The sequence below is a fragment of the Aethalodelphis obliquidens genome, unplaced genomic scaffold (assembly GCF_003676395.1).
Source record: "Aethalodelphis obliquidens isolate GAN/ISIS:26980383/991018 unplaced genomic scaffold, ASM367639v1 scaffold1, whole genome shotgun sequence".
Taxonomy (NCBI): Eukaryota; Metazoa; Chordata; class Mammalia; order Artiodactyla; family Delphinidae; genus Aethalodelphis; species Aethalodelphis obliquidens.
Window position 1 is genome coordinate 75936562 of NW_020837945.1, and position 26727 is coordinate 75963288.

Genomic DNA, 26727 nt, shown 5'->3' on the forward strand with positions numbered 1-26727 from the left:
ACATTGGTATAAGACAGTCATTTATACCATTTATTTGATGAACTGTTTTTCTGCTTTTATAAATAAAAACTTTTGACTAGGACCTCGAAATCCTATACTCCCATCTGGCTCTGCTACTACTCACCCTCTGACTTTAGGGAAGTTGCTTAGTTTCTTTTATGTTTCTCGCCTACTTTATTCACCTGGTTATTGTAATTATCAAATGAGGTGGTCAGTTTACAATGGCTTTGAATATCCATTTGGGCAGGTTTCGGCACTCCCCAGCCGCATCCAGGAAAATCTTCACAAATGCCAGCTCGGGTTCTCTACTACAGTCTAGTCTCTCTGTGATCATTCAGTGCCTGGGAAGAAGTCCAAGTCCCAGTTAGGGTTAAATGTAAAATTCTGTCTGTTGGTACAGTTCATTAAAAGACGATTTGCCTATAAAAAATAAATAAATGAAATGGCTTTGAAAATTCTGAAATAGATTTATTGACGGGATTAAAGGTTTATTTAAGAGGTTATGATTGTGGTTATTGTGTACATCACAGTGATTTGGGTTTACGTTTTGAGCTTATAATGCACTTTATAGAACACTTATGCCTTCTTGTTTTCTTCTTGTATTTTGTGTCATCATTTTATTATGTACCATTCAGACAGAATAGCACAGTTATGGAGTGTTAATACAACTATCAAAGGAGGTTACATTCCTGAAGAGAAGTGTTTTGTCCGTCCTTTCTTTGCTTTCTAATTGGATCATGGTCTCTTAATTACACTTTAATTCTAAAACTTGATTGAGTTTCATACCCCTTTATTTGTCAGCTTCTTAAGTTAGGTAGTATTACTGGCATCTGAGAGTCTGTAAATAACAATGAAAATTAAAGCCCAAGAAATTAAATTGAATCTATTGGTTTAATTACTCTTAATCTTCCAGCTACGATATATAAGAAGATATATTTTTCAAAACCTGGAAGTTTATTACTCCATTTAATGGAAATATTGGAAAATTAGTGATTGAGTTGTCCGAGAAGAAGAGCAAGTTGCACAGTTTGCTATGACACTAGTGAGTTTTGTTCTTTTTGAAATACTGAAAAATTTTAGATGCCAGTTTGGAAAACTCTACGGGGACTTGATACTAGGATGGTCAGCAGGGTTAAGTTATTTGAAAGGCTATCTGCAATGATAATTATAATGGCAACATTTTGTGTTGTCATAACTTAAGTATTTTATGTGTGAGAAATAGCAAAAAAAAAGATAAAAGTTAAAAACAAATGTCTTGAGTAAAATCTATGATACAAGGAAACAAAAAAGAAATTGCAACAGTAAGAAATTCAGATACAAAAACTATAAACTAGGGCTTCCCTGGTGGCGCAGTGGTTGAGAGTCCGCCTGCCGGTGCAGCTGACACGGGTTCATGCCCCGGTCCGGGAAGATCCCACATGCCGCGGAGCGGCTGGGCCCGTCAACCATGGCCGCTGAGCCTGCGCGTCCGGAGCCTGTGCTCTGCAACAGGAGAGGCCACAACAGTGAGAGGCCCGCGTACCGCAAAAACAAACAAACAAACAAAAAACAAAACTATAAACTATATTATTTAATGGAAATTAAAGAGTAATATTCTTCAAGTGCCTGTAAGTTGAAGTTTAAGAAATTTGCGTGTCAAAATCTATTGTGTGTATTTTTAAATATATTTTTTTCATTCTTTGAGGCTGATTTAGCAGTCAGTAGTCAGGTCTGGGGATTTTCACAACTGATTAGGTGACAGAGTAGGGAAAAACTGCTTTATGGCATCATATGAATAACTTTCCAACTGAATCACTTCATTACTTCTGAGTTCCCCTGTGCAGTAACCAGTTATAAATACATGGCTATATTTTGCACATATAAACATATTTTTTAATACTTGTGTATAACAGAAATATAGGTAAAAGACCTTAGGCTTGAGGAATTTCAAGATTTCAGTAGAATCTTAAGGATCTTCTGTCTTTTGTAAAAGAAAGGTAGAAACTTGAATTACCTACTGGCACTATCTGAAAATTACAGGATCAGTTCTTTCTAGTTTCCTCTGTATACTTTGCTAGTGAGGCCAAAGGCAGTTAGTCCTTTGAGGATATCGGAGGGACCATTCAGTGCAATAACTGAAATATTTTAAAATCTCATTTAAAAATATATATGTAGGGCTTCCCTGGTGGCGCAGTGGTTGAGAGTCTGCCTGCCGATGCAGGGGACACGGGTTCGTGCCCCAGTCTCAGAGGATCCCACATGCCGTGGAGCGGCTGGGCCTGTGAGCCATGGCCGCTGAGCCTGCATGTCCGGGGCCTGTGCTCCGCAACGGGAGAGGCCACAACAGTGAGAGGCCCGCGTATTGAAAAAAAATATATATATATATATGTATAACAATCGTGCACAATATACTTAACAAACATGTTTTATATGTATTTTTTGTACTGGCCACAGTGTGGTTACGGTTTTGCCAGCATCCGCATCACCTGGGCACTTATTAAAAATGCAGAATCTCAAGCCCACTATAGACCTTCTGAATCAGAGTCTTCATTTTAACAATACCCCTAGGTGATTCAGATGCACATGGACATTTAAGAAGCCCTACTACTGAGATGTTGGAAGAGACCTATCTCTTCATCACTGAACGAGTCTGAGGAGAAGCTTACTTGTATCTTAACTCTCTTAATCTAGTTTTGGATTTAGGATATACCTTCAACCAAAACAATTTATCAGTATGTTCTCTGAAATCTTTTATTCATAATGTTCATGAAGAGATCAGCTCATTCATTCTTCTTATACATCTTTGGATGCTTACTGTGTGTCCATTAGACAGAGCTAGAAAGTGGCTAAGGATGTAGACCAGGCAGTGTGGCTCCCAAATTGGTGCTCTTAACCACCATGCAACATCTGTTTTATTCATGGCCACGCTCGGGTCTCCAGTTCCAGGGCAAAGCCCATCGGCAGAAGCAATTTGATTGGAAATAACATTCAGATTACCAAGGTAATGTAGTGATTGTTCAATAGATGGGAGTACGCAACTATTTGTTCCTAAGTCAAAGATAAAAATACCTCCTGATATTTAAGTAAATATTTCATATACAGTCACATTTGTCTCACAACAGTAAAATGAATCTCTTTTAATGGACTCAATACGCTAATAGATCCTATCTTATCTTTGTGAATTGAAAAACATTTTTCTTTCTATGCAATAATGTAGCAAGAGCCACGATAATTCACAGATGACTGAGCTTTAGAGCCAGACAAAACAATAGAGATAAAAGGAAGTGTTTATACAGATGTGAACTGAAATCTCACGGTTGCATAATCACATTTCCTACTGATGAATAACTATAGATGAATACCCTGAAAGTTGGCAATAAATATTTCAATTTGATAAAACAATGTCATATTTCTTGCAGTAGGGTAAAGATTAGGATCATGTAAATAAGAATTTTTTCCCAAGATTGCAGGCTAAAGGCTAAAAAACAAAATATCTTTTTCTACCCTTTAAATGTTATACTCCCAATGTCTCCTCTAACTCTAGATGAAAATCCTATTATATAGGTTAGCAGACAGTAAAAACTTAAGCCTTATCTATACAGGAACAGAAACTACCCATGTGTTTGCCGTTCGGGAAGACTTAAAAGGTTGTGACTGATAGAACTAGAAGAGAATTATGTGTATCCATTAAATGTTTTAAGTTAAAACTCATTTTCACATAGGAAGAAGAGCTAGTGATGAGAGTGAACAATATTATGAAGTCAAAATTGAGCTGTTTATTGAGGCGAAATTTATGTCCACTATTGTAAAGAGTAATTAATGTGATTTTTGCCTTCCAGTGTGTATGTACAGAGAGCCATCACTACATGAGATTGGAGAAAAACAGGGGCGTTCGAGGAAAAGTTCCGGAACACCAACCATGAATGGAGGCAAAGTTGTGAATCAAGATTCAACATAGCTGAGAACTCTTCCCTTCGTCCCTCTCTCATCCCTTCCTTTTCTCCCCTTGCCCTTTACCCATTTCCTTCCAATAAATCCACCCAAGGAGAGGAAAATAAAATGGCAACCCAAGACCCAGTGGCTAAGATTCTGCACTCAAAATCTTTCTTTGTGTAGGATAAGAAAATTGAACCAAAGCTTGTCTGTTGCAATGTGGTAGAAAAATGCACATGCACAAAGATTAGCACACCTAAAAGCAGAGGAAAAAATAAATCAAGACTCCACAAGCATTAAAATAAACTGTGTTGTTATTAATAGAGGGCTAAATGTAATGAAAACATAACTATCATAAAGATGAAATAAAATTATTACCTTAAAGAAGAGGGTTTTGGAAAATTGAACTTACAAATCGATGTAATACCCTAAATACCTTAAACTCTGGATAATTCTCTGGTGTGTGTTTTGTTTTGAATTTGTATTTTCTTTGGACATCTGGAATTGACACATAATTACATTCTGTTTCCAGGATTTTTTTTTACCATGATATTGAACATTTATGAATTATAGATTCTTCTATTGCCTATAAGGTATATAGCCAGAAATCATTTAACATCAAGAAAAGTTTAAAATTTTATTCTTGAAATCGATATTTAAGATTGTTTCATGCAAAGGATAGCCTTATGTTGAATTTAATGCTATTAGCTGATTTCATTCCTTCCTGAAGAGTTTCAGATTCTCCTAGGAGAATATTATGTTTTTTTCAAAGGTATTAATTCAGGGGCTCATTTTTTTTCTTTAGCCATTTAGAAAAAAATTTCAGGTTTTAAGGCTGATTTTAGGAATTCTTTGTCATTGCCATGCCCAGGCAGTGATAAATAAGTTATGTGCTCATACCATTTTGGTCTGATTTTTTACTTTGTGGACATCTTTGAGAGTATAGGTGCATGTCTAGCTGTCTCAGAGAGTTTTATACCATCTCTTGCAGCAGGAAAGAAGGAAGAGGGGTTTTATATAAAGAAATAAATCCTAAGAAATTGGTGAAAGCAAATTGTATTTGTCTTTGTACCTTACCGGAGTTTTCTGTATGTAGCATTTTCCAAACTTCACCAAGGAATTGGGAAGCATGGCTGTGAAATTCCTAACTTACTATCTTATGAAGCCAGTGAATTGTTTGTTACTATATATCCTCACTTATAAATCTACTTGAAAATCAGTCTGTCTCCTAGAGCATAGAATGAAACTTGTAATGTGCTGAATTTTCAAGGGGTATAGAGAAATAATACAGAATTAACAGCCATGGCTCCAACAGACAGGGTTGTGTGAGTGGCTTAAAGTAGTCCCCCCACCCCCCCCCCAAAAAAAAACACCTCGGTGTAAGACTAGGCAAATGCATATTTAGGAATACTAAAGTGTTAGAAAAATGTTAGGGAAGAATTGAATTTTATACAACTGCCTTGGAAAAAAGTAGATCTACTTAGTCCTACAAATCAGGAATGGTGTAGAGACATCCAAATCAAAACAAAACTAAAGAGAATGTTAAAAAATATATGTAGATTTATGGATATTATCAATGAGAAGACTTAGCATGTTACTTCTCTTATAGCTCTACCGTCCAGCATGTATTGTTCCAAATACTCCCTAAAATATATACACTTTGCAGAAACTCTAGGCCCTCACTTCAATGACCTTGCCGTTGGTTGCTGTATTCCTTCAAAGTCACTGTAGTTTCCCTCACTCTACACAATCATTATTCTTCAATAGTGGTCCGTGTCCTTCACCAAGTATTCTGTTTCTGTTATCAGGAGGTTAGCAGAAAATGAAATGGAGGAATTTGTCTAACTGGTTGCAAAGAATAAAAGTTATGCATCTAGGCAAGGATTTTGAACACACATTTTCGAGAGATATTTGTTTAACCAAAATACTTGGAACGTAACAAATACACACATTTAAATTAAAGAGAAAAAAGGAATGTTACTCTTCTAGGAAAAGAATGCCCTTGTCAAAAGAAATACAGAAATACAAATCTGGTTGTATTTCTCCTTGTCACTCTTGATTCAACTTGATTATAAATGCACCTGTCACTTCCAGGACCAAACAAATCCCAAGCACAAAGCCTTATTTTCTTTGAAAAAATTAAAAAGAGGCTTCTACAAAATGGGTCACAGGCTCATTTAGCATAAAATGATTTGTGCTTTTCGGTCATATACACATACACACATATACATAGGCATCACAAGCTCACAAGTAACACAATTGACAGTTTCTCAAAGTGTTATCAATTATACTGATGATTTCACGACAATATATCTTATCTAGTTAAATATTATGGAAAATATGGTAGAGAAATGAATTTCCAACAAAATTCTTCCCTTTTTTTTCAATGGTTGTTCGTTTTTTAGCATCTAGACTCACATCTGTCTCCTTCGTGATAACACTGAAGAAACATTTCTAACTACCCAATTTGTATATTGTTTTTCTCCATATCATTTAAGCAAATGTTCACCACAATAAAATGTTTTGGAAACTTACTGTCAGAGAATAAATTGGAAACCTCGTATTTTTTTACACATTAACCTGACAAAAACTATGGTTTAGAACACAGGGTGAACATTTGCCTAATTGCTGCTTACTTTTTAAGTACATAAAAACTTTCATAGAAAAAGTATTTACTGTCTAGGTTTTTAAAATATTACCATATATACACATATAATTATCCTATTTCCTCCAAAAATATGAGCCAGTTTAAATAGTTTGTTTTTCAGGTTTACTCCAAGTAAAATAATTCTTAACTTTGATTTTCATCATTCCAATTTCTGGGTCTCAATTCACCCATCACTTATTCTCCTATAAGTAAAATAAGCCTGTTTTTCTTAAATGCATTGGGATAGTCTCAGGAAAATTATGACTTTTAGTAAAGCTTTGTAATTGGCTATGTAAATATAAGTTAAAATATGTTTATTCTAAGAGTCCTTATTGTAACATGTTTCAAAATCAGTGGACTTAAGAATGAAAACAAAACTGAGAATCTCACAAAATAATTTTCTAGTCAATATACCTTACTCGATGTTTAAGCTAGAAGTCAGAGGTATAGAAACAAAATGGTGCTGAAGTTCCATTTGCTAATTCAGAGATTTTGTGCTTCAGGAAACTGGAGGACAGCAAGCCAACCTATTCTTGATCACAGTAATAGTTTGGGTTTGGAATTTTACATATGAATTTCATACCACGTTTTTAGTCATTATGGATCAGCACAATAAAAAGACATCAATTTGTTGCAAACGATGATGCTTTATGGGCCTCATTCTAATCCAGATAGCTTGTAAAAGAACTGTTCTATTTAAGAAAATGACAGTGCCATTGATAGGTATTGTATATAGGTTGGTGGTCCCGTGATGCCACTAGTAAGACATGAGGGTATCAAGACAAAAGTAAAAGTAAAGTGTGAAGACTGTCTCTTTGTGTATTGAAAAGCTTGAAGGTCCTAATTTGGGACCAGTAATTCCCTGGCGGAGAAGCATGACTACATCAACAGTAATTGTTTTAAAACATGGACCCAGAAATAGCAAATCTACTATTCCGCCTTCATGGCTTTGTCTATAAGGCTGTGCTCTGAGAAGGTCTTCCATGATGTTGCACGACTTCATCTGCACCAGGTGAAACACATTCAAGCATACAAATCCCCTGCTCATTTTAATATCATAAAAAGCTGAGATTATTTCTGTCATAAAATTGTAAATAGCATTTTTTAAAATCAGAGTCACATTGAAAACAGTGGATTGTTCTACAAATATATGTGTATATATACATATGCTTCTGAAATAGGATATATTATATAGGGTTTTTATTTGATTTGTGGTCTTTCGTCCTAGGTAATCAAAGCTTAAAGAGATTTGAAGGCAAAACTTTATATATAAATGTATATTTCTAATGATAGTATAAATTGTCACTTTATAATAAAAAAAGAAACAGGTGGGAACAATAATCAAAACACATGCTCCTTCAGAATGCTAGTGATTCTGAATCCCCTCTTTGACGCAGAGGTGGCTATTTTTTATTCCTAAAAAGGTATGTTAAAGAGCTGTACTTCCTGATACAGATTCCCTGATAAGTCATGCCACATTGAAAATTTGTAGTTGAGAGCAAGAAAAAAAAAAGCTAAATGCAGCTATTTTTCAGGACTTTTTTCTGGAACCCAAGTTAAAACTTCAATATTAAAAATCTAAATTAAGTGAAAATAGCTAATGTTCAGGGATGATACACTGAGCTTCAGTAACAAACAGAAGCAAAAATATATTTAACACTATGATAATAACATTAAGATAATGTCATAGTAGCAATTGCATCATTAGATGTTTTATTAGTTGGACAGCATTAGTTGGTTTCTTTGTCTTTGCTCCGAACACAACCTAAAGACAGTGGCATTAATTTTATTTTTGTTCAAAAGTCCAAAATATACTCCCACAAAAAGAACTGGTTTTAGCTCCATTACAAGGTTAAATGTTACAATCTTAAGAAATTATTGAGCCCGAATTGTTTAATAAACGCATTGTGTGAGAAACTGAACAAATTAATGTTTTGTTTTTACATTAAAGCACAGATTATTCAAAACATTGTTTTTTTGAGATCAGATTTGTAAAATGTTTATACATCACAACGTTCCTAAGGCAAAAAGCGATTAAAATCTTGAGATGCTCATGCATGCAGAGAAAATACTTGCACTTTTTTTTTAAACATTAAATTTCTTTGGGAGTCTCTTTCCTTTTTAAAATGTATTTAACATATAATGTGTCAATGAAAAAGTGCTGTGTCTCATAAAAAGAAGATCAAAACCGGATTTATGGATGGGGAATGAGTCAAAATTTTTATTGAACACTGAGGTCAAAAGTAAAAATTACTTCCTAATTATGAAGCTACTTGTGGTAAACCTAATAACTTGCTTTTTGAGAATTAAGAACTAGAAGACATTCATTTGTTCATAATTTACTAACTAGTCACTTCCTTGAGTTTAGGGATCATAAACTAAATTATGCTCTCAAAAAAATCCAAGAAGGCTAGACACATAAATAACGTAATATCCAAAGGTAAGTGCTACCATAGGTGTGTTACTAAGATTTAATAGACAACTGATGATGCAACAATCAATCCTAGATGAAAGACAGGGATTGAAAAGCAGATAGATATTTATGGAGTAATGAAAAAACAACAAAGGGTCCCTCCAGTAGAGGAAATAATTTGAAGAAAAGTTGTGGAGAAATGAAAAATACTATTGATACTTACCTGGGAAATACTTGTGAATGAAACAAGGAATGAGTGTTCAGAGGAGGAGGTGGCGGGAAAAAACTGAGTTGAGATTTAATAAAAAGTAAACGTTATTCAAAGTTTTGTCACTGCACTGCTTGGATGGGTTTGAGCCTCTGTGTCTGTTAGGATGCTTCTGTTTGCTCATATCAGAATCCCCCAAACCAAAGCAGCCCTTCATCGTCTAGAGGTTCCCAGGAACATCACCATGGAGACTTAATTTGTCTGTAGTTCTCTCAGCTCTACCCACTCCATGTTTAATAACTTCCCTCTTGGATTTCGGGATTCTTTTACAAGTTGCAAAACTTCACATATTTATATCATCTAGTCTCTTACAATTGCCCAGAAAACATCTCCTCAAATCTCCTTGGCCCAGTTTGGGTCATGTGTCCATACAACGAACCACCGTGGCCAGGGGTTTGAGATGTGTTGACTGCTTTAAATCAACCAGGGCCTTTTCCTAGACTTCTAGGTTGGATGTGCTTCCCCAAAGATACAGGTCTGCATAGATGAGAAGTGACTATTTGAGTGAAATTCAGAGTCTATTTAGCAAGAGGAAATGGAAATGCATGCTGAGTAGCAAAAAAGGCAATTTTCCATTATCTGTTAATGAATGTATTTCCTATCACAGCTCATTGAATATTCTAAAAATTGGCAGAGAAATGCAAATACTGATAAATTAAAGCTATAGCCATAAACCACGGGGGACAGACAAAAGCACTGAAGCTTCAATTCCCGAAGCATTATTAAATGTCTTCTATGCAAAAGGCACTGTGTGGGTCACTGAGGAAGATATAAAGAGCTGCAATTTTAAAGAAAAGTGATGCACTGGGTAATAACTCAATACACCTGGTATGTCCAATGCTTTTAAATGACTGTCAGAGGACTAGAAAAAGCAGCTTGCTATTCTAAACCAGAGGTCTATGTCATATCTACTTTTTGGTACCTAGGATTAGGCCATTACAAAATTCATCTCAAAATAGCTTTCAATAGTCAGTCCAGGTCCTAAATTCAGGGCTATTTGGTACTTCAGAATCACCTGGGATAGCCATACATAGCATTCTTGAATTTTCTCTACAGATTATAGTGTATGCTTGCACACTCTGAATGATGGTTAAATATATTAATCTCTCAAGCAGCCTATTCCATCTGGGAGCAGTACTGGTGGTGTAAAATTCTTTCTTATATGAAGTAACTTGTTCTGTAGCATCTACCATTGTTTTAAATTTCACTCTCCAGGGCTAGTCAATGTCAATTTAACCCTCTACCTACAAGAAAGTCCTACAGATATTTGAAGATCATTGTATTTCTTTATCATTCTTCAAGTATTCTCTACTCATGTGAAAGATTTGCAGAGATTTAAAATATTTTGTTTCTGTACCATTCTGTTTTATTCAGAACAAATTTTATTAATTTGTAATGCATAATCCAACATGGTATTCCTTATATAATCTAACTGGTCAAGACATTCCCTCATTCTTGATACTGTAACAATAGTACATTAAGATTGCATTTGTTTTTTGATGACCTCATCAAAAAAATTTTAACATTCCAGTTCATTTCTATCAAAACACCTAAATATTTTTTTCACCTTTTCATCTTTATGACAAATTGAGATGGAAGTTTGTTAATAGACTAAGAATAATTCTAAACTGGTCAAGTCTTTGAGAAGCATAAACTCCAAATATACAAGCTCAGCATTGTCCAGATATATTACAAAATTTCCATTCAATGATTAAGCATGGATCCTCTACTTAATTTTGTGTGATTATACCTAACTTCGCGTGATCAGGTCAGTCTGTTTTCAGGAATTAACCACAATGCACTTCATCTTCTCACCTCACCTGGGGCAAAGTTTTAGAGCTGATCATTCTGAGGCAAAATCTTATCTTAGGAAATATGTGCTATTATAGAAGATACATGGTTTGGCTCTATTTTAAATTCTCTCTCCTCTTTTCAGTCTCCATTAATTTCATTATCTATCTCTCCAATAATTACATTAATTAGACTTATCAGAATCAGTTTCTCATTGATCTCATTATGTTATTCTGAAAGTTAAATCTTTACTTATTTGTTTCAATAATAATTTCCAGATCTCTTCGAATTTCTATTTAAAGTTTTCTTCCCTAAGTCAACTTGCAGTGTCCTGGTGCACACTCTAAAAACTTTCTAAGCTGATAAATCTCTGAAGCTTTAAGAACCTGAGAGTGCTTTTTGTTTGCCTTTGCCTAGGAAGGACAATTGGGTGTGCATCAAATCTTTGGTTTATCTTCTTCCGTAAAATTCTCCTGATTTTCCATCAACATCCAGCTTTGTTTTTTGCAGAGGAGATAATCTACTCTATTTGAAAGCAACATGAATTCTCTGAGCATGAGCTTTCACAATTATTTTTCTTGGGAATTTAAAATATTATTGGTATTGTTATTTTTCTAACACTTTTTGACAAGCTTATCTAGAAGATAATATATCTTAATCACTATGCAATGTCTCTTACAATTATACTCATGTATTAGCCTTGTCATTCCATTGCAATTTGTTGTCCTCAAAAATATGTCCCTGACCCAGAGAAGCACACACAGACAAACACAAGAACAGAGTAAGAGGAGGTCTTTAATGTATGAATTACACGTGAGCCAGTCGATGCTTTCGCTTGTCTCTATCAACCACATTTTTATCCCTTGCATCATCATTTTCCTCCTTCTATCCAGTTCCAGATTATCTTACCACTTGGATGACTGACTTAGCTCTGAACTAGTTTACTTCTTTAAAAAATTAAATAACTGATATAACCCCCTAGGACAGTATTTGCCACATAGTAAGTCTTTAATCAATTTATTATTATTATTATTATTATTATTATTATTAGCTACGTGGCGTGCAGGATCTTAGTTCCCTACCAGGGATCGAACCCGTGCCCCCTGCAGTGGAAGCGTGGAGTCTTAACCACTGGATGGCCAGGGAGGTCCCAGAGTTTACATTTTTTTCACTAAGTTTTTGAGTACTTATTTTTTTTGGTCAGGTAACCCTGGAATGCACTATCGAGGATTCTGCTGGCTCAGCATATCTGGTTAAATAGGAGAACGGCCAACACAATACCCTTGTTTAATGGTCTTCCTGAGGTACAACCCACTCACTATTATCAGATAGCCTGCACTGGCACATCTCAGCACACATGCAAACTAAGCATGAAATTATGGACTAGAATGATCTTGACCTGCTTGACTAACCTGCTCTCCAACTTAAAGCCTTGAACTATTTCTGACCTGGCTGGGAAAAAAAAGACTGTTGTCTGTTAGAATACAGACAATGCAATTGTCTGAGGACTTGTAGGTGGCTATACACTTCTCTGATGCACAATATGTAGTTATCTGGAACTTGGTTCTACAAGCAGGAACTCCAGTGGTTAGTTCTACCCTCTTCCTGCCTCCCCAACCACTGTCTCTACAACTAGACCTAAGTTCTGGTCAAATGTGTGTATCTGGCTTCCAGGTGAAGGAGTCCAACAATTAAATCGTCAATCAGACCACAGAAAGTGATTTAATTTTCAGGACTTTTCCATCTATTTAAAGGAATGAAGGGACCTATTCAGTTTCTATTATAGGACCTCTTCAGTGGTTCTTTAATCCTGGTTGCATATTAGAATTATCTAGGCTCACCACCCCTCAAAATCCAATTGCAATTGGTTTGGTGAGAAGACAGGTGATTCTCATCTGTAGGGGTTGCAAACCACTCTACTCAATAAACTCCTAAACAAAAATAACTAATACTTATTAAGTGCCTATTCAAGGCTGGATGAATCTGGATTTCTAGACAACTTGTAAGTTGTAAATATCAATGAGGGTTATGAGCAGAAGACGCCCTTTCTGATGAGACTTAGACAATTTGAAATGCAGATGCTACTAGATGCCAAGCCACTATGTCCCTGCCATATTCTAGCACTGCCTAATCTCCCAGAGAGAGTGTTGTGATATATTTAGAGATTTCTTGATAAGGAACTTGGCCTTATATTAAATACTTGTCTATGTATCTGGAGTTGATTCAAAGACAATTAGTTCTGTCTGAGTCCAGAGAGATGCTTGTTTAAACAGCCCCATTTAATGGGTGCTCACTTTCTACACAAGATACTTGGATCTAGGTGAGGTCAGTAAGTGTGGCTGCTGTCTTGAAATAGTAGCCCCAAGGACGTCAAGGACATCCATAAAATATCTGGACCTTTATAGAAAAATGGCTTTCCTTGCCTCTCCAATGCCATTTTATTTACGGCAAACATCCTAAGACAGGCTTCGCCGTTACTTGGAAAGAAGTTCACTTTTCTCTGACAGTGCAGTCCTAGCTATGAGATATCTTTTAGTGTTCTGCTCTGGATCAGACCATCAATTCCCAGGACAGAATTAAGTTATAATAGCTTTTTCCATGCTTTCACTCAGAGCACTCTGTCCCCTGAAAAAACAATTGTCACCCCTGATATTTTGTTCTCTGCCCAGCACTACACTCTAGAAACCAAGTAAGAGGTAACATGTGACTCTTCCTATACTACATGTACACTGACTGACCCTGACACAAGAAAAAGAGTTCTCTGTATCAGTTAAAGAAAGCCAAGTAATTCAGTGGTGTTTGTTTCTGTTTGTTACTACGTAGCCCATCTACCCTGTATTTCATTTGTCCTTGCCCTTATCTTTTCCATCAGAAACACAGCTTGTCTGATTCTTCCAGCTCTGTTTTTCTTTCTCAAGATTGCTTTGGCTATTTGGGGTCTTTTCAAAATATACTACAAAGCCACAGTAATCAAGACAGTATGGTACTGGCACAAAAACAGACATATAGATCAATGGTACAGGATAGAAAGCCCAGAGATAGACCCACACACCTATGGTCACCTAATTTATGACAAAGGAGACAAGAACATACAATGGAGAAAAGACAGCCTCTTCAATAAATGGTGCTGGGAAAACTGGACAGCTACATGTGAAAGAATGAACTTAGAACACTCCCTAACACCATACACAAAAATGAACTCCAGATGGATTAAAGACCTAAATGTAAGACCAGACACTATAAAACTTAGAGGGAAACATAGGAAGAACACTCTTTGACATAAATCACAGCAAGATCTTTTTTGACCCACCACCTAGAGTAATGGAAATAAAAACAAAAATAAACAAATGGGGCCTAATTAACCTTAAAAGCTTTGCACAGCAATGGAAACCATAAACAAGAGAAAAAGACAACCCTCAGAATGGGAGAAAATGTTTGCAAACAAAGCAATGGACAAAGGATTAATCTCCAAAATATACAAACAGCTCATGGAGCTCAATATCAAAAAAACAAAAAACCCAACCAAAAAATGGTCAGAAGACATAAATAGACATCTCTCCAAGGAGGACATATAGATGGCCAAGGGGCACATGAAAGGATGTTCAACATTACTAATTATTAGATAAATGTAAATTAAAACTACAATGAGGTATCACCTCACACTGGTCAGAATGGCTATCATCAAAAAATCTATAAATAATAAATGCTAGAGAGGTAGTGGAGAAAAGGGAACCCTCTTTCACTTTTGGTGGGAATGTAAATTGATACATCCACTGTGGAGAACAATATGGATGTTCCTTAAAAAAACAAAAATAGAACTATCATATGGCCCAGCAATCCCACTACTGGGCATATACCCTGAGAAAACCATAATTCAAAAAAGAGTCATGTACCATAATGTTCATTGCAGCTCTATTTACAATAGCCAGGACATGGAAGCAACCTAAGTGTCCATCAACAGAGGAATGGATAAAGAAAATGTGGTACATATAAACAATGGAATATTACTCAGCCATAAAAAAAGAACAAAATAATGCCATTTGCAGCAACATGGATGGAATTAGAGATTGTCATACTGAGTGAAGTAAGTCAGACAGAGAAATAAAAATATAATATGATATCGTTTATATGTGGAATCTAAAAAAAAGGGTACAAAAGAACTTATTTACAAAACAGAAGTAGAGTCATGGATATAGAAAACAAACTTATGGTTACTAGGGGATAAGGGGGGGGAGAGATAAACTGAGGGATTGGGACTGACATCCTAAATGCCCATTGACAGATGAATGGATAAAAAAGATGTGATACATATATACAATGGAATATTACTCAGCCATAAAAAGGAACAAAATTGGATCATTTGTAGAGATGTAGATAGACCTAGAGTCTGTCATACAGAGTGAAGTAAGCCAGAAAGAGAAAAACAAATACCGCATATTAACGCATATATGTGAAATCTAGAAAAATTGTACAGAGGAACCTATTTCTAGAGCAGGAATAGAGACACATACATAGAGAATGGACATGTGGACACAGGGGGTAAGGGGAGGGTGGGATGAATTGGGAGATTAGGATTGACATATATACACTACCATGCATAAAATAGATAGCTAGTGGGAACCTGCTATAAAGCACGGGAAGCTCAGCTCTGTGCTCTGTGATGACCTAGATGGGTGGGATAGGGAGTGAGGTGGGAGGGAGGTCCAAGAGGGAGGGGATATATATATATACATATAGCTGATTCACTCCATTGTACAGCAGAAACTAACATAACATTGTAAAGCAATTATACTCCAGTAAAAAAAAAAAAAAAGAAACACAGCTTGTCAAGGCTCATAAGCCCCCTTGACTGTGCCCCAGTGATGAGAAAAGGAGAGTTAGAAATTCACATCAGGTTGTCCTGAGTTCCAGTACTTAGAACCTGATGAATGCTAGGAGTGCATATCAAAAGAATCTACCTGGGAACCAGCTCACTTTCCCTGCCCGTGCCAGAGTGCCAGCCAACTTTTTTCAGGAAAAGCCTGGGGAAACTTGGTCCTTTATTATCAACAGAAGGAGACTGGAAACTGGGTCAGACCTAGTATGATCACTATAAAGCTTAATGCCAGTTCATCCTTCTTGGACTCTCTTCTAGTATGGTGATTGGTTTTTCCAGTGGATCTCCAAGTAACAAACTCCCCTGGCTCAGGCTCAGGCTCAGGACCCCCATTCCAGTGAGCTCTGAATTTAGTGCTGACAGGATACAGCCTAGTTGTCTCCATTCTCTCTTTCTCTCTCTCTTAATCTCAGCAGTATCCTAGAGGGCTGGAATACAGTATTTGGTAAAGTAGTAGGTGATGATACCTAGAAAGTTAGAAAAACTCTCATCTAAATCTGATTGCTGTAGGACCTTGTACAAGTTAATTCCCCTCTATATCTGTTTCCTCCATTGTAAAATGGAGATAGTTTGCAGGGCAGGGATTAACTTGATTGTCTAATATTTCTTATCTATCCTGAAAATCTGTGTCTCTTGTAAGTATGTTCTGACCATTTGAATTTAACGTAATTACTGATATGTTTGGATTTCAGTTTACTATTTTATTATTTGCTTTCTGTTTGTTTCCTCTGTTTTGCATTTTGGTTTTCCCTTTTCTGACTTCTTTTGGACTCTTTGGTGGTTTCTCTAGGGATTACAATATAAATATTATAACTTATTACAGTTTATTTGCAATTAATATTTTACCACTTTGCATGGAATATAGAAACCTTACCACCACAGAGATTCCTTTAGCCTCTCCCTTTATATTACGGTTTTCTACATATACCAAAATCCCTATCAGACAACATTATAATTTCTGCTTACAACTCGCAAACATATTTTAAAGAATGCAAGAATAGAATAATCATTTTGGGTACACTTACCCAAATGTTTGCCATTTTGTTGTTCTTTCTTAATTTCTAATGTTCTGGATTTCCTTCTGATATTATTTCCCTTCAGTCTAAAGAACTTCCTTTAACAATGTATTTAGAGCAGGTCTGCTGGCAATGGATTCCCTAGTTTTCCTTCATCTGAAAGTGTTTTTTATTTCATCTGTATTCCTGAAGCATATGTTCATTGGATATAGCATTTTGGGTTGACAGTTATTTTCTTTAAAGCTGTAATGTCACTACTTTCTGGCCTCTATGGTTGTTCTCCTATTGAGAATGCATCATTTTTCTCTGGGTGTTTTTAGGATTTTTTTTCTTTCTCTTTAATTTTTAACAGTTTGATTATGATATGACTGGAAGTGAATTTGTTTGTGTTTATCCTATTTGGAATTCACTGAGCTTCTTGAATCTGCAGGTATAGTTCTTTTGTCAAATTTGGGACATTTTCAGCCATTATTTCTTCAAATACTTTTCCTACACTACACTTTTTCTCTTCTCCTTCTGAGGCTCCAATGACATAAATGCTGGATTTTTTTGTTATGATCCCACAGATCTCTAAGGCTCTTTTTACTTTTCCAATCATTTTTTTTTTCTCTCTCTCTCTCTCTCTCTGATGTTCAGATTGAATCACTTTTATTGGTTTATCCTCAAGCTCATTGATTATTTCCTCTGTCACCTCTATTCTGCTACTGAGCTGGCCAGTGCAGGTTTTGTTTTTGTTTATGGTTACTCTGTTTGTAAGTCTAAAATTTCCATTTGGTTCTTGTTTATATCATCTATTTATTTGGCATGATTTCTATTTTTCCTTTTGTTTCAAGAATCAGATAATTCCAACATCTTTGCCATCTCACCAATGGTATTTTGATTGTCTTTTCCCATGCAAGTTGAGATTTTCCTGGTAGTTCATATGCCAAGTAATTTTTAAATTGAATCTTGGACATTTTGAATATTATATCATATATGAGACTTGGGTCTACTTTCAATCCTATGGAGAATACTGATGTCGTTTTTATAGGTAGTCAGACTGATTAGATTTAGACCTTAAGTTTCAACAGCTTCCTGAATTCCTGATTCCAATACACTTTTCAAAACATTCACATGCTCTTTGGATCTGCCCAGTGTATATGCCACTTAGTGGCCAGTCTTGGACATGAACAGTGGTGTATCTGTTCAGTTCTCAAAGTCTTTTGTACGCTAAATAGTATCAGATCCATGTGTGCACAGTTTGGGAATGAGTCCAATGCTTATAAACAATTATTTGGGATTGATTTCCTGAGTTCCTTCCTCTCCATAACATCTCCATACTTTCTGGTTCTTTGGGACTCTGGTATTTCATCCTTCATTTAGATAGCTGGGATTTTAGTTATCTTGCTCTGCAGTGCACTTCTGAAGTATGCCCACCTCTCCAGTTAAACAATGGAAGGACACACAAGACAAAAATCAACAATGGTTGGTCCCACTTTTTTTTTTTTTTTTTTTTGCGGTACGCGGGCCTCTCACTGCTGTGGCCTCTCCCGTCGTGGAGCGCAGGCTCCGGACGCGCAGGCTCAGCGGCCATGGCTCACGGGCCCAGCCGCTCCGCGGCACGCGGGATCCTCCCGGACCGGGGAACGAACCCGTGTCCCCCGCATCGGCATGCGGACCCTCAACCACTGCGCCACCAGGGAAGCCCCTGGTCCCACTTTTTAGGAACTACAGCTCCTCTGCTGAAGGTAGAGGAAGACTCTGAAGACTCTCAGAGATTTGGGTTCTGTGGGCTCCCATTATACCACGTGATTGTTTAGGAACTGGGCCTTGGTAGAACAGAAAAAAGAGAGAAGACTTCAACGGGGTGTTTCCATACTCTCTCTAAAAATGTGTATTCCCTTTCCTGCTCCTTGAGCCAGTACTATAGGGCTTCTCGGGAGCTCTGTCTATTCCTTTGTGCCCACTGCAGTGTTGGTTGAGGGATACTGGAGAAAAAAAATGGTAAAGTCACCACCGATTCATCAGTAAATCAGAGACATCGTCTCCAATTTGCCTACTATTTTTCAGAGTCCTCAAAGAGCTGTTCTATGCATCCTGTCCAGGTTTTATTCAATACAAAACACAAAGTGACTGGTACTTAACTCCATTATATCTAGACTGGACCCCTGATATTCTTAAAAACTCCAAAAATTTAATGATGCTTATTTATATGTGAATTATCTCATCTCATCAGTTTACTGAAAGTCTTCCCCTTTCCCCTCAAAGTCCATGCACCAAATAAAAGTGTAAAATCCAGGAGAAATGAAAATCAAAGATTAAATATTTCAATACTCTACCAATCCTGTATGATTTGAAGAAGAATGAAATGTCCCCATCCAACCCATTTGCTACCTGAATATAAAATGTGATATTGTATGACTTTCAAAATATGATTTTTGAAATAATATTTTTAAAAGTAAGAAGATAGATAATTTCAGTCTTTCTGTTTAGCCCACTGATTCGGGTTTAGTAATTTGGAGGAAAAATGGTTTTTAATTCAACATTTTTAAAGATCATCATAGGGCCCTCCTACAAGCTGTTGGAGGCTGAGTGCTTCGAAAGAAATATAAAAGCTGGCCACCTATAGAAAATGCATAGAGTCAAACATCTGGCCTCCTTTTCTCCAGCAAAATATACAGTGTGGATTAGAGTAAGTGGGCCCTGAGGGGTACATCTGCAGTGACTGTCATTCACGGTGCATTTCTTCTGTAAATCAATAACCTTCATTATACCTGATTATGTCAGAGCCATAATGACTAAGGAAGACTCAGAAATATTGGAAAAAATATTACTTCCCTGATATCTACATAGTAATTACAAAATATGAAATGCCAGTAAAAACACATATGCACTATATCATTCTTGATAGATCCTCTAAAGAAAATATTAATTTATTAATCAAGGCTCAGTTCCCATATTGAGCTCATGTGAGACAGTTTTTAAAAGTAAATAAAGTTTTCTGGACTCTAAGCAGTCATCTGGTTTTTAAGAAAAACATAGTGTAGGTAAATGATATGATTTCTCTCAGAGAGAATCATGTTACATTTGTACCTTTAGTTGTAATTTGATTATTCAACTTTTACACTATTTTCTTTCTTTGTGTAGCAATCTCTTCTATTGGACTGAGATCCTGGAAAGCCAGAATGAAGTTTGTTCAGCTATTTGGCACAAAGCAGAATTTAATAAATGTTCTTCAAATTGTTTCAAATGTACAAAAGATCAATCATAAAATTTCAGTAAGAAGTAATGGGTTGGGCTTCCCTGGTGGCGCAGTGGTTGAGAGTTCGCCTGCCGATGCAGGGGACACGGGTTCGTGCCCCGGTCTGGGAAGATCCCACATGCTGCGGAGCGGCTGGGCCCGTGAGCCATGGCCGCTGAGCCTGCACGTCCGGAGCCTGTGCTCCGCAACGGGAGAGGCCACAACAGTGAGAGGCCGGCATAACGCAAAAAAAAAAAAAAAAAGAAGTAATGGGTTCTTTTTAGCTGGCCATATCAAAGAAAAAAATCCTGGCAAGATTTTTTTTAAAGAACACTCATGAAAAATTCATTTTCTACAAAACAATCCTTGCCATTTAACTACAGTATGTGGCAGCACTGTACTATTGCTAGCTTTTTTTCCTCCTTTATTCAAAGTTTATGGGTGGAAAAATTTAAACCAGTATTCTAAGTGGTGTGTGGGAGTCTTCTCTGAGCACATATCTTATTGATATATAATAGGCTATGTGCATATATTTTAACTCCCACATAATCTTTTAACTGCTCTCCTAAAGTCTGTACAGCATATAATCTAGTTAGATGGTTTCTGCCTGGGATTCTGGTTGAAATCATCTTAGGGATAAATGTAACCTTCTGTAGTGTTCAGATTTGATATAAAGAAAATCCCCCCTTTTGGTCAGCAAGATTTTTCACTCTAGATGAATCATCAGCATTCTGTGGTTACCCAGGAAGCAAATGATTTAGAGCAGCATTGACAATAGATAAATGATGAGACCTGCATATGTAATTTTAAATTTTCTAGTTGCTACAATATAAAGAAAATGATGAACTTAATTTTTATAATACAATTTACATAACCCAATATATCTAAAACATTATCTCAACATAGAATCAATATAAGAATTATTAATAAGATATTTACATTTTGTTATGCTATGGCTTCACAATCTGGTGTGTATTTTATACTTGTAGCACATCTCAATTCAGACCAGCTGGGAGGGTGGGATGAATTGGGAGATTGAGATTGATGTATATACACTACTAGGTATAAAATAGATAATTAATGAGTACTTACTGTATAGCACAGGGAACTCTACTCAATGCTCTTTGGTGACCTAAATGGGAAGGAAATACAAAAAAGAGGGAATATATGTATATATATATATATATATATATATAGCTGATTCACTTTTTTGTACAACAGAAACTAACAGAATATTGTAAAGCAATAAAAATTAATAAAAGAATTCAGGCCAGCTACATTGCAAGTGTCAGTAGCCACATGTCACTAGTGGTTATCTTATTAGAACTAACATTTAGAAGAAGCAGAATGAAAGGGTGAGAAGAGATCATTGAAATTCTTACCCTGCCTCTTATCTTGTATTTGAATATTTCCATACTGTCTATAGACAATTTTCTCTAATCCAAAATGCTTTTCAAGTCCTGCAGTTTCCTACATGGTCAGGTACCACCTTCCTGTTTCTCTGAGCCTCCAGTTGATGCCATTGTCTCTTTTTTTACTCATCTCTTTCCATTACTGGATCCCAGCTTGGGGAATGTGGGATGCTTCCCAATGTTTGTTGCACTCACTGATTTCTCTATGCAAAATATATTTTATTTTTACCATTCTCAACTCAATAATTATCTCTTTTCTCAACTTTTTGTCCCTACTTTTTTGACTAACCAGTTACTTTCAGGTCTCTAATTAATTTTATCTTTCTCAGGCAAGACTTCCCCAAATCTCCAAGAGCTCTCTGAGAGCAAGGATGGCCCCAAATACTGGCTGACGAGTTCATAGCACTTACTATGGAGGGTCCCCTTCTAGTGAAGAAACATATACATATTAGGTGATACAACAAAAAACTAAATATATAGTTGGTGCTCAATCAGTACTGCTTGAATGAATGCATAACTGATTAAATGAATGAAGAATGGAAAGATCAGAAAGAGAAAGTGACTTGCTAAAGCTCTCATAGTCAATAAAGGGTAGACCCTGGTCAACTGAGCTCACACAATTTATATATTTAAAGAGATTACATCTAAAAGGAGATGCAGTCACTGCAGTATGGACAGTAAAGTTACAAATACTCATTTATTCTGGAACTTTTGGTCATGGTAAGTTTCTCATGTCTAAAGACATCATGAAGTATAAACTGCTCATAGGAGTGTAGATTGGTGCAGATATTCTGGAAAACAATGTGTCAGTACCTAGACCACACCTATGATCTAGCCAAGCCACCTTTAGGTATGTGTCTCAAATTCTAACACAGGTTCATAAGGAGAAAGGGTGTCCATCCCAGTGTTGTTTGTGTTGGCAAAGAATAGAACAGCTTGGTAAGTGGACACAGAAACCAGGTTTTCTACCTCCTAACAAATATTGCCTAAGCCTTCCCCAGCATTCCTCCTCCTTAACTCAACTTGCAATACTGCATCCAGTGTTTAATACTACTTTGTTAGATGCTCTTGACATAATCATTCAATGAACAAACTCAAATAGTCACTATCCTAGATGATAGACATAAAACGATTGCTGGATATAGTTCCCAAATTCTGGAAGATCCCATTCTAGTGGAGAGTATATAACAAGTGATTTCATCATAGACTAACATTTGTAGGCTTGTTTAAATGATATTCTGATACAGTTATTTTATCTTATATAAGCCATTTTGACTATAAAGTTAAGTTTTCATTTACTGACATTCAATTCATAGCCAGGGATCAAATATCAAGGAGTTAAGAACAGATGACCAATAAAACAGACTCTTAAAATTAGCGCCACTTATATACAATGTTGTCAAGATGGAGGGGGAAAACATTAAGACACTTACCCCACCTTTACTGAGAAAAATATCTAGTAAAAGTTAAGAACATATCTAAAAATAATGAAAATACATGACAAAGATGAAAAAAGTAACTTTCTTGTGCCACTAATAATCTGATGTGTTGATCCAAAATAGGCAGGCAGTTCTATTTCTAGTTTTTTGAGGATCCCCCATACTGTTCTCCACAGTGGCTGTATCAATTTACATTCCCACCAACAGTGCAAGAGGGTTCCCTTTTCTCCACACCTTCTCCAGCATTTATTGTTTGTAGGGAGACGCAAGACGGAAGAGATATGGGAACACATGTATATACATAACTGATTCATTTTGTTGTAAAGCAGAAACTAACACACCATTGTTAAGCAATTATACTCCAATAAAGATGTTAAAAAAAATGCTTAGAAAAATAATAAATAAATAAATAAAATAGGCATTTTGTTTGGATTAGACAGGATTAGTGACTGTTTCTGGGAGAAGTGGCATTTGAATCACAAAGGCAGAATTTATAAGAAAACATCAGGGACAACATGCACAATAGCCCAGAGGCCAGAATGTATATGGTATCCATGAAAAATAGTAGAGAGAGAGTTTACTGGGACTAGGAGAAGATGTGTGAAGGACAGTATTGAGCCAGGAGAGATAAGCTAGAGACAGATCTTGCAAGGACATTAATGAGACATGGATAACAGAGATCCAAGATAGATTTAAAATAGATGATGATAGGTTTAATAACAGTAACAAGGACATAGGGATGTTGCTTAATTTATAACTAATTGATACACCTGATCATAGAATTGATTTAAAAAAGATGCTGGAAATCATGACTGTGTAAACCACATTTAATCATTGTTATACAGCATTTTGATACTGACTAAAGCCTCCTCTAGGTAATATTACATAGTTGATGTTTGTTGCCATACCTTTTATTCCCTTTTCATGGGAAGAAAGAATGATTAGTGTCCTTCTTTCGTGTCAGTCAAGCTGCTTGAAGTTCCCCTTTTGTAACACCCTTCCTGTGCTCACTGTTCTTGAGATTTCTTGCTCAGTTTCCTCACTCAAACTGTCCATTTAAGTGTTTTTCTATTCAGGGCCCTGAGGACTGGTTTAAAGAGTATTTTAATATATCTACGTTAAGATAGTAGAGAATAAAAACGGCTCAGTATGTGGTATTAATCCAGATGAATTGACACTGCCACTCACTGCTCTTGGATAAGTTTCATCTTGCAATTCTGGCTATTTTAGGGGCCATTTGTTTCCGGTTTCCATGGTGAAAATTCAGAAACCTGCTCTCTGGTGAAAACTGATCCTTGGTTATGGATAAATTGAACTGTAAGATAGGATTAGTCCAAAAGTGACAAACTGAGAAAGTCAACATATTATATGATTCAAACAATTGTTTTTCTATAACCATGGAGACTTACTTAATATGGATTCTTGTTATGCCGATATAAATGTGAGGTCTTGTAATCAATCTTCCTCTTACTAAATATTGTCATTTATACTAAGTGTTTAGTTAAAACTTCTCTAGAGTTTAGAAAGTAGATTCCATCCAAAATATTTTAGAATCAGAATCTCTCCAGAACATACATTCTATTCACTTGATGACGTTGATACACTAGTGCTTCAAAGAATTTGGACTCAGAAAGCTTGTGGGGGAATTGCTGGGGAAGATGGTGGAAGAGTAAGACGTGGAGATCACCTTCCTCCCCACAGATACGCCAGAAATACATCTACACGTGGAACAACTCCTACAGAACACCTACTGAATGCTGGCAGAAGACCTCAGACCTCCAAAAAGGCAAGAAACCCCCCACGTACCTGGGTAGGGCAAAAGAAAAAAGAATAAACAGAGACAAAAGGATAGGGACGGGACCTGCACCAGTAGGAGGGAGCTGTGACGGAGGAAACGTTTCCACACACTAGGAAGCCCCTTTGCAGGTGGAGACTGCGGGTGGCGGAGGGGGAAAGCTTCGGAGCCGCGGGGGAGAGCGCAGCAACACGGGTGCGGAGGGCAAAGCGGGGAGATTCCCGCACAGAGGATCAGGGCCGACCGGCACTCACCAGGCCGAGAGGCTTGTCTGCTCACTCACCGGGGCGGGCGGGTCTGGGAGCTGAGGCTCCGGCTTCAGTCGGAGCGCAGGGAGAGGACTGGGGTTGGCGGCGTGAACACAGCCTGCAGGGCGTTAGTGCACCACGGCTAGCCGGGAGGGAGTCCGGGGAAAAGTCTGAACCTGCCGAAGAGGCAAGAGACTTTTTCTTCCCTCTTTGTTTCCTGGTGCGCGAGGAGAGGGGATTAAGAGCGCTGCTTAAAGGAGCTCCAGAGACGGGCGCGAGCCGCGGCTAAAAGCGCGGACCCCAGAGACGGGCATGAGATGCTAAGGCTCCTGCTGCCGCCACCAAGAAGCCTGTGTGCGAGCACAGGTCACTATCCACACCCCCATTCCGGAGAGCCTGTGCAGCCCGCCACCGCCAGGGTCCCGGGATCCAAGAACAACTCTCCCGGAAGAACGCACGGCGCGCCTAACGCTGGTGCAACGTCACGCCGGCGTCTGCCGCCGCAGGCCCGCCCCGCACTCCGCACTCCGTGCCCCTCCCTGCCCCCCCCCCCCACCTGAGTGAGCCAGAGCCCGCGAATCAGCTGCTCCTTTAACCCTGTCCTGTCTGAGCGAAGAAAAGACGCCCTCCGGCGACCTACACGCAGAGGCGGGGCCAAATCCAAAGCTGAGCCCCGGGGAGCTGTGAGAACAAAGAAAAGACAGGGAAATCTCTCCCAGCAGCTTCAGAAGCAGCGGATTAAAGCTCCACAATCAACTTGATGTACCCTGCATCTGTGGAATATGTGAATAGACAACGAATCATCCCAAATTAAGGAGGTGGACTCTGAGAGGAAGATTTATGATTTTTTCCCATTTCCTCTTTTTGTGAGTGTGTATGTGTATGCTTCTGTGTAAGATTTTGTCTGTATAGCTTTGCTTCCACCATTTGTCCTAGGGTTCTATACGTCCGTGTTTTTTTTTCCCTTAATAATTATTATTATTATTATTATTATTTTTTTTTTTTTTTTTGCGGTATGTGGGCCTCTCGTTGTCGTGGCCTATCACGTTGCAGAGCACAGGCTCCGGACGTGCAGGCCCAGCGGCCATGGCTCAAGGGACCAGCCGCTCCGCGGCATGTGGGATCTTCCCGGACTGGGGCACGAACCCGCGTCCCCTGCATCGGCAGGCAGACTCCCAACCACTGTGCCACCAGGGAAGTCCCTATTTTTTTATTTTAATAACTTTATTATATTTTATCTTACTTTATTTTATTTTACTTTATCTTCTTTCTTTCCTTTTTTCCTTTCTTCCCTCCTTCCTTCCTTCCTCCCTCCCTCCCTTCCTCCCTCCCTCTCTCCATTCTTTCTTCCACTTTCTTTCTTTCTACTTCTTCTAATTCTTTCTTTCTACTTTTTCTCCCTTTTCTTCTGAGCCGAGTGGATGAAAGGCTCTTGGTGCTGCAGCCAGGAGTCAGTGCTGTGCCTCTGAGGTGGGAGAGCCAACTTCAGGACACTGGTCCACAAGAGACCTCCCAGCTCCACATAATATCAAACAGCAAAAATCTCCCAGAGATCTCCATCTCAACACCAGCACCCAGCTTCACTCAACGACCAGCAAGCTACAGTGCTGGACATCCTATGCCAAATAACTAGCAAGACAGGAATACAACCCCACCCATTAGCAGAGAGGCTGCCCAAAATCATAATAAG

General features: G+C 37.5%; 1 protein-coding gene across 2 annotated transcripts in view; it reads left to right on the forward strand.

Annotated features, from left to right (window-relative positions):
- Window positions 1-5875, forward strand: part of FGF12 (fibroblast growth factor 12) — a 563726-nt gene extending 557851 nt beyond the window's left edge. The window contains exon 6 of one of the 2 annotated variants that reach the window (XM_027108756.1): window positions 3819-5875. In XM_027108756.1, the coding sequence (XP_026964557.1) occupies window positions 3819-3937 (119 nt within the window). In that variant the 3' untranslated portion in view covers window positions 3938-5875. The remainder of the gene's footprint in view (window positions 1-3818) is intronic. The other variant, XM_027108766.1, reaches the window with a different exon arrangement.
- The last annotated feature ends 20852 nt before the right edge of the window (window positions 5876-26727 follow it).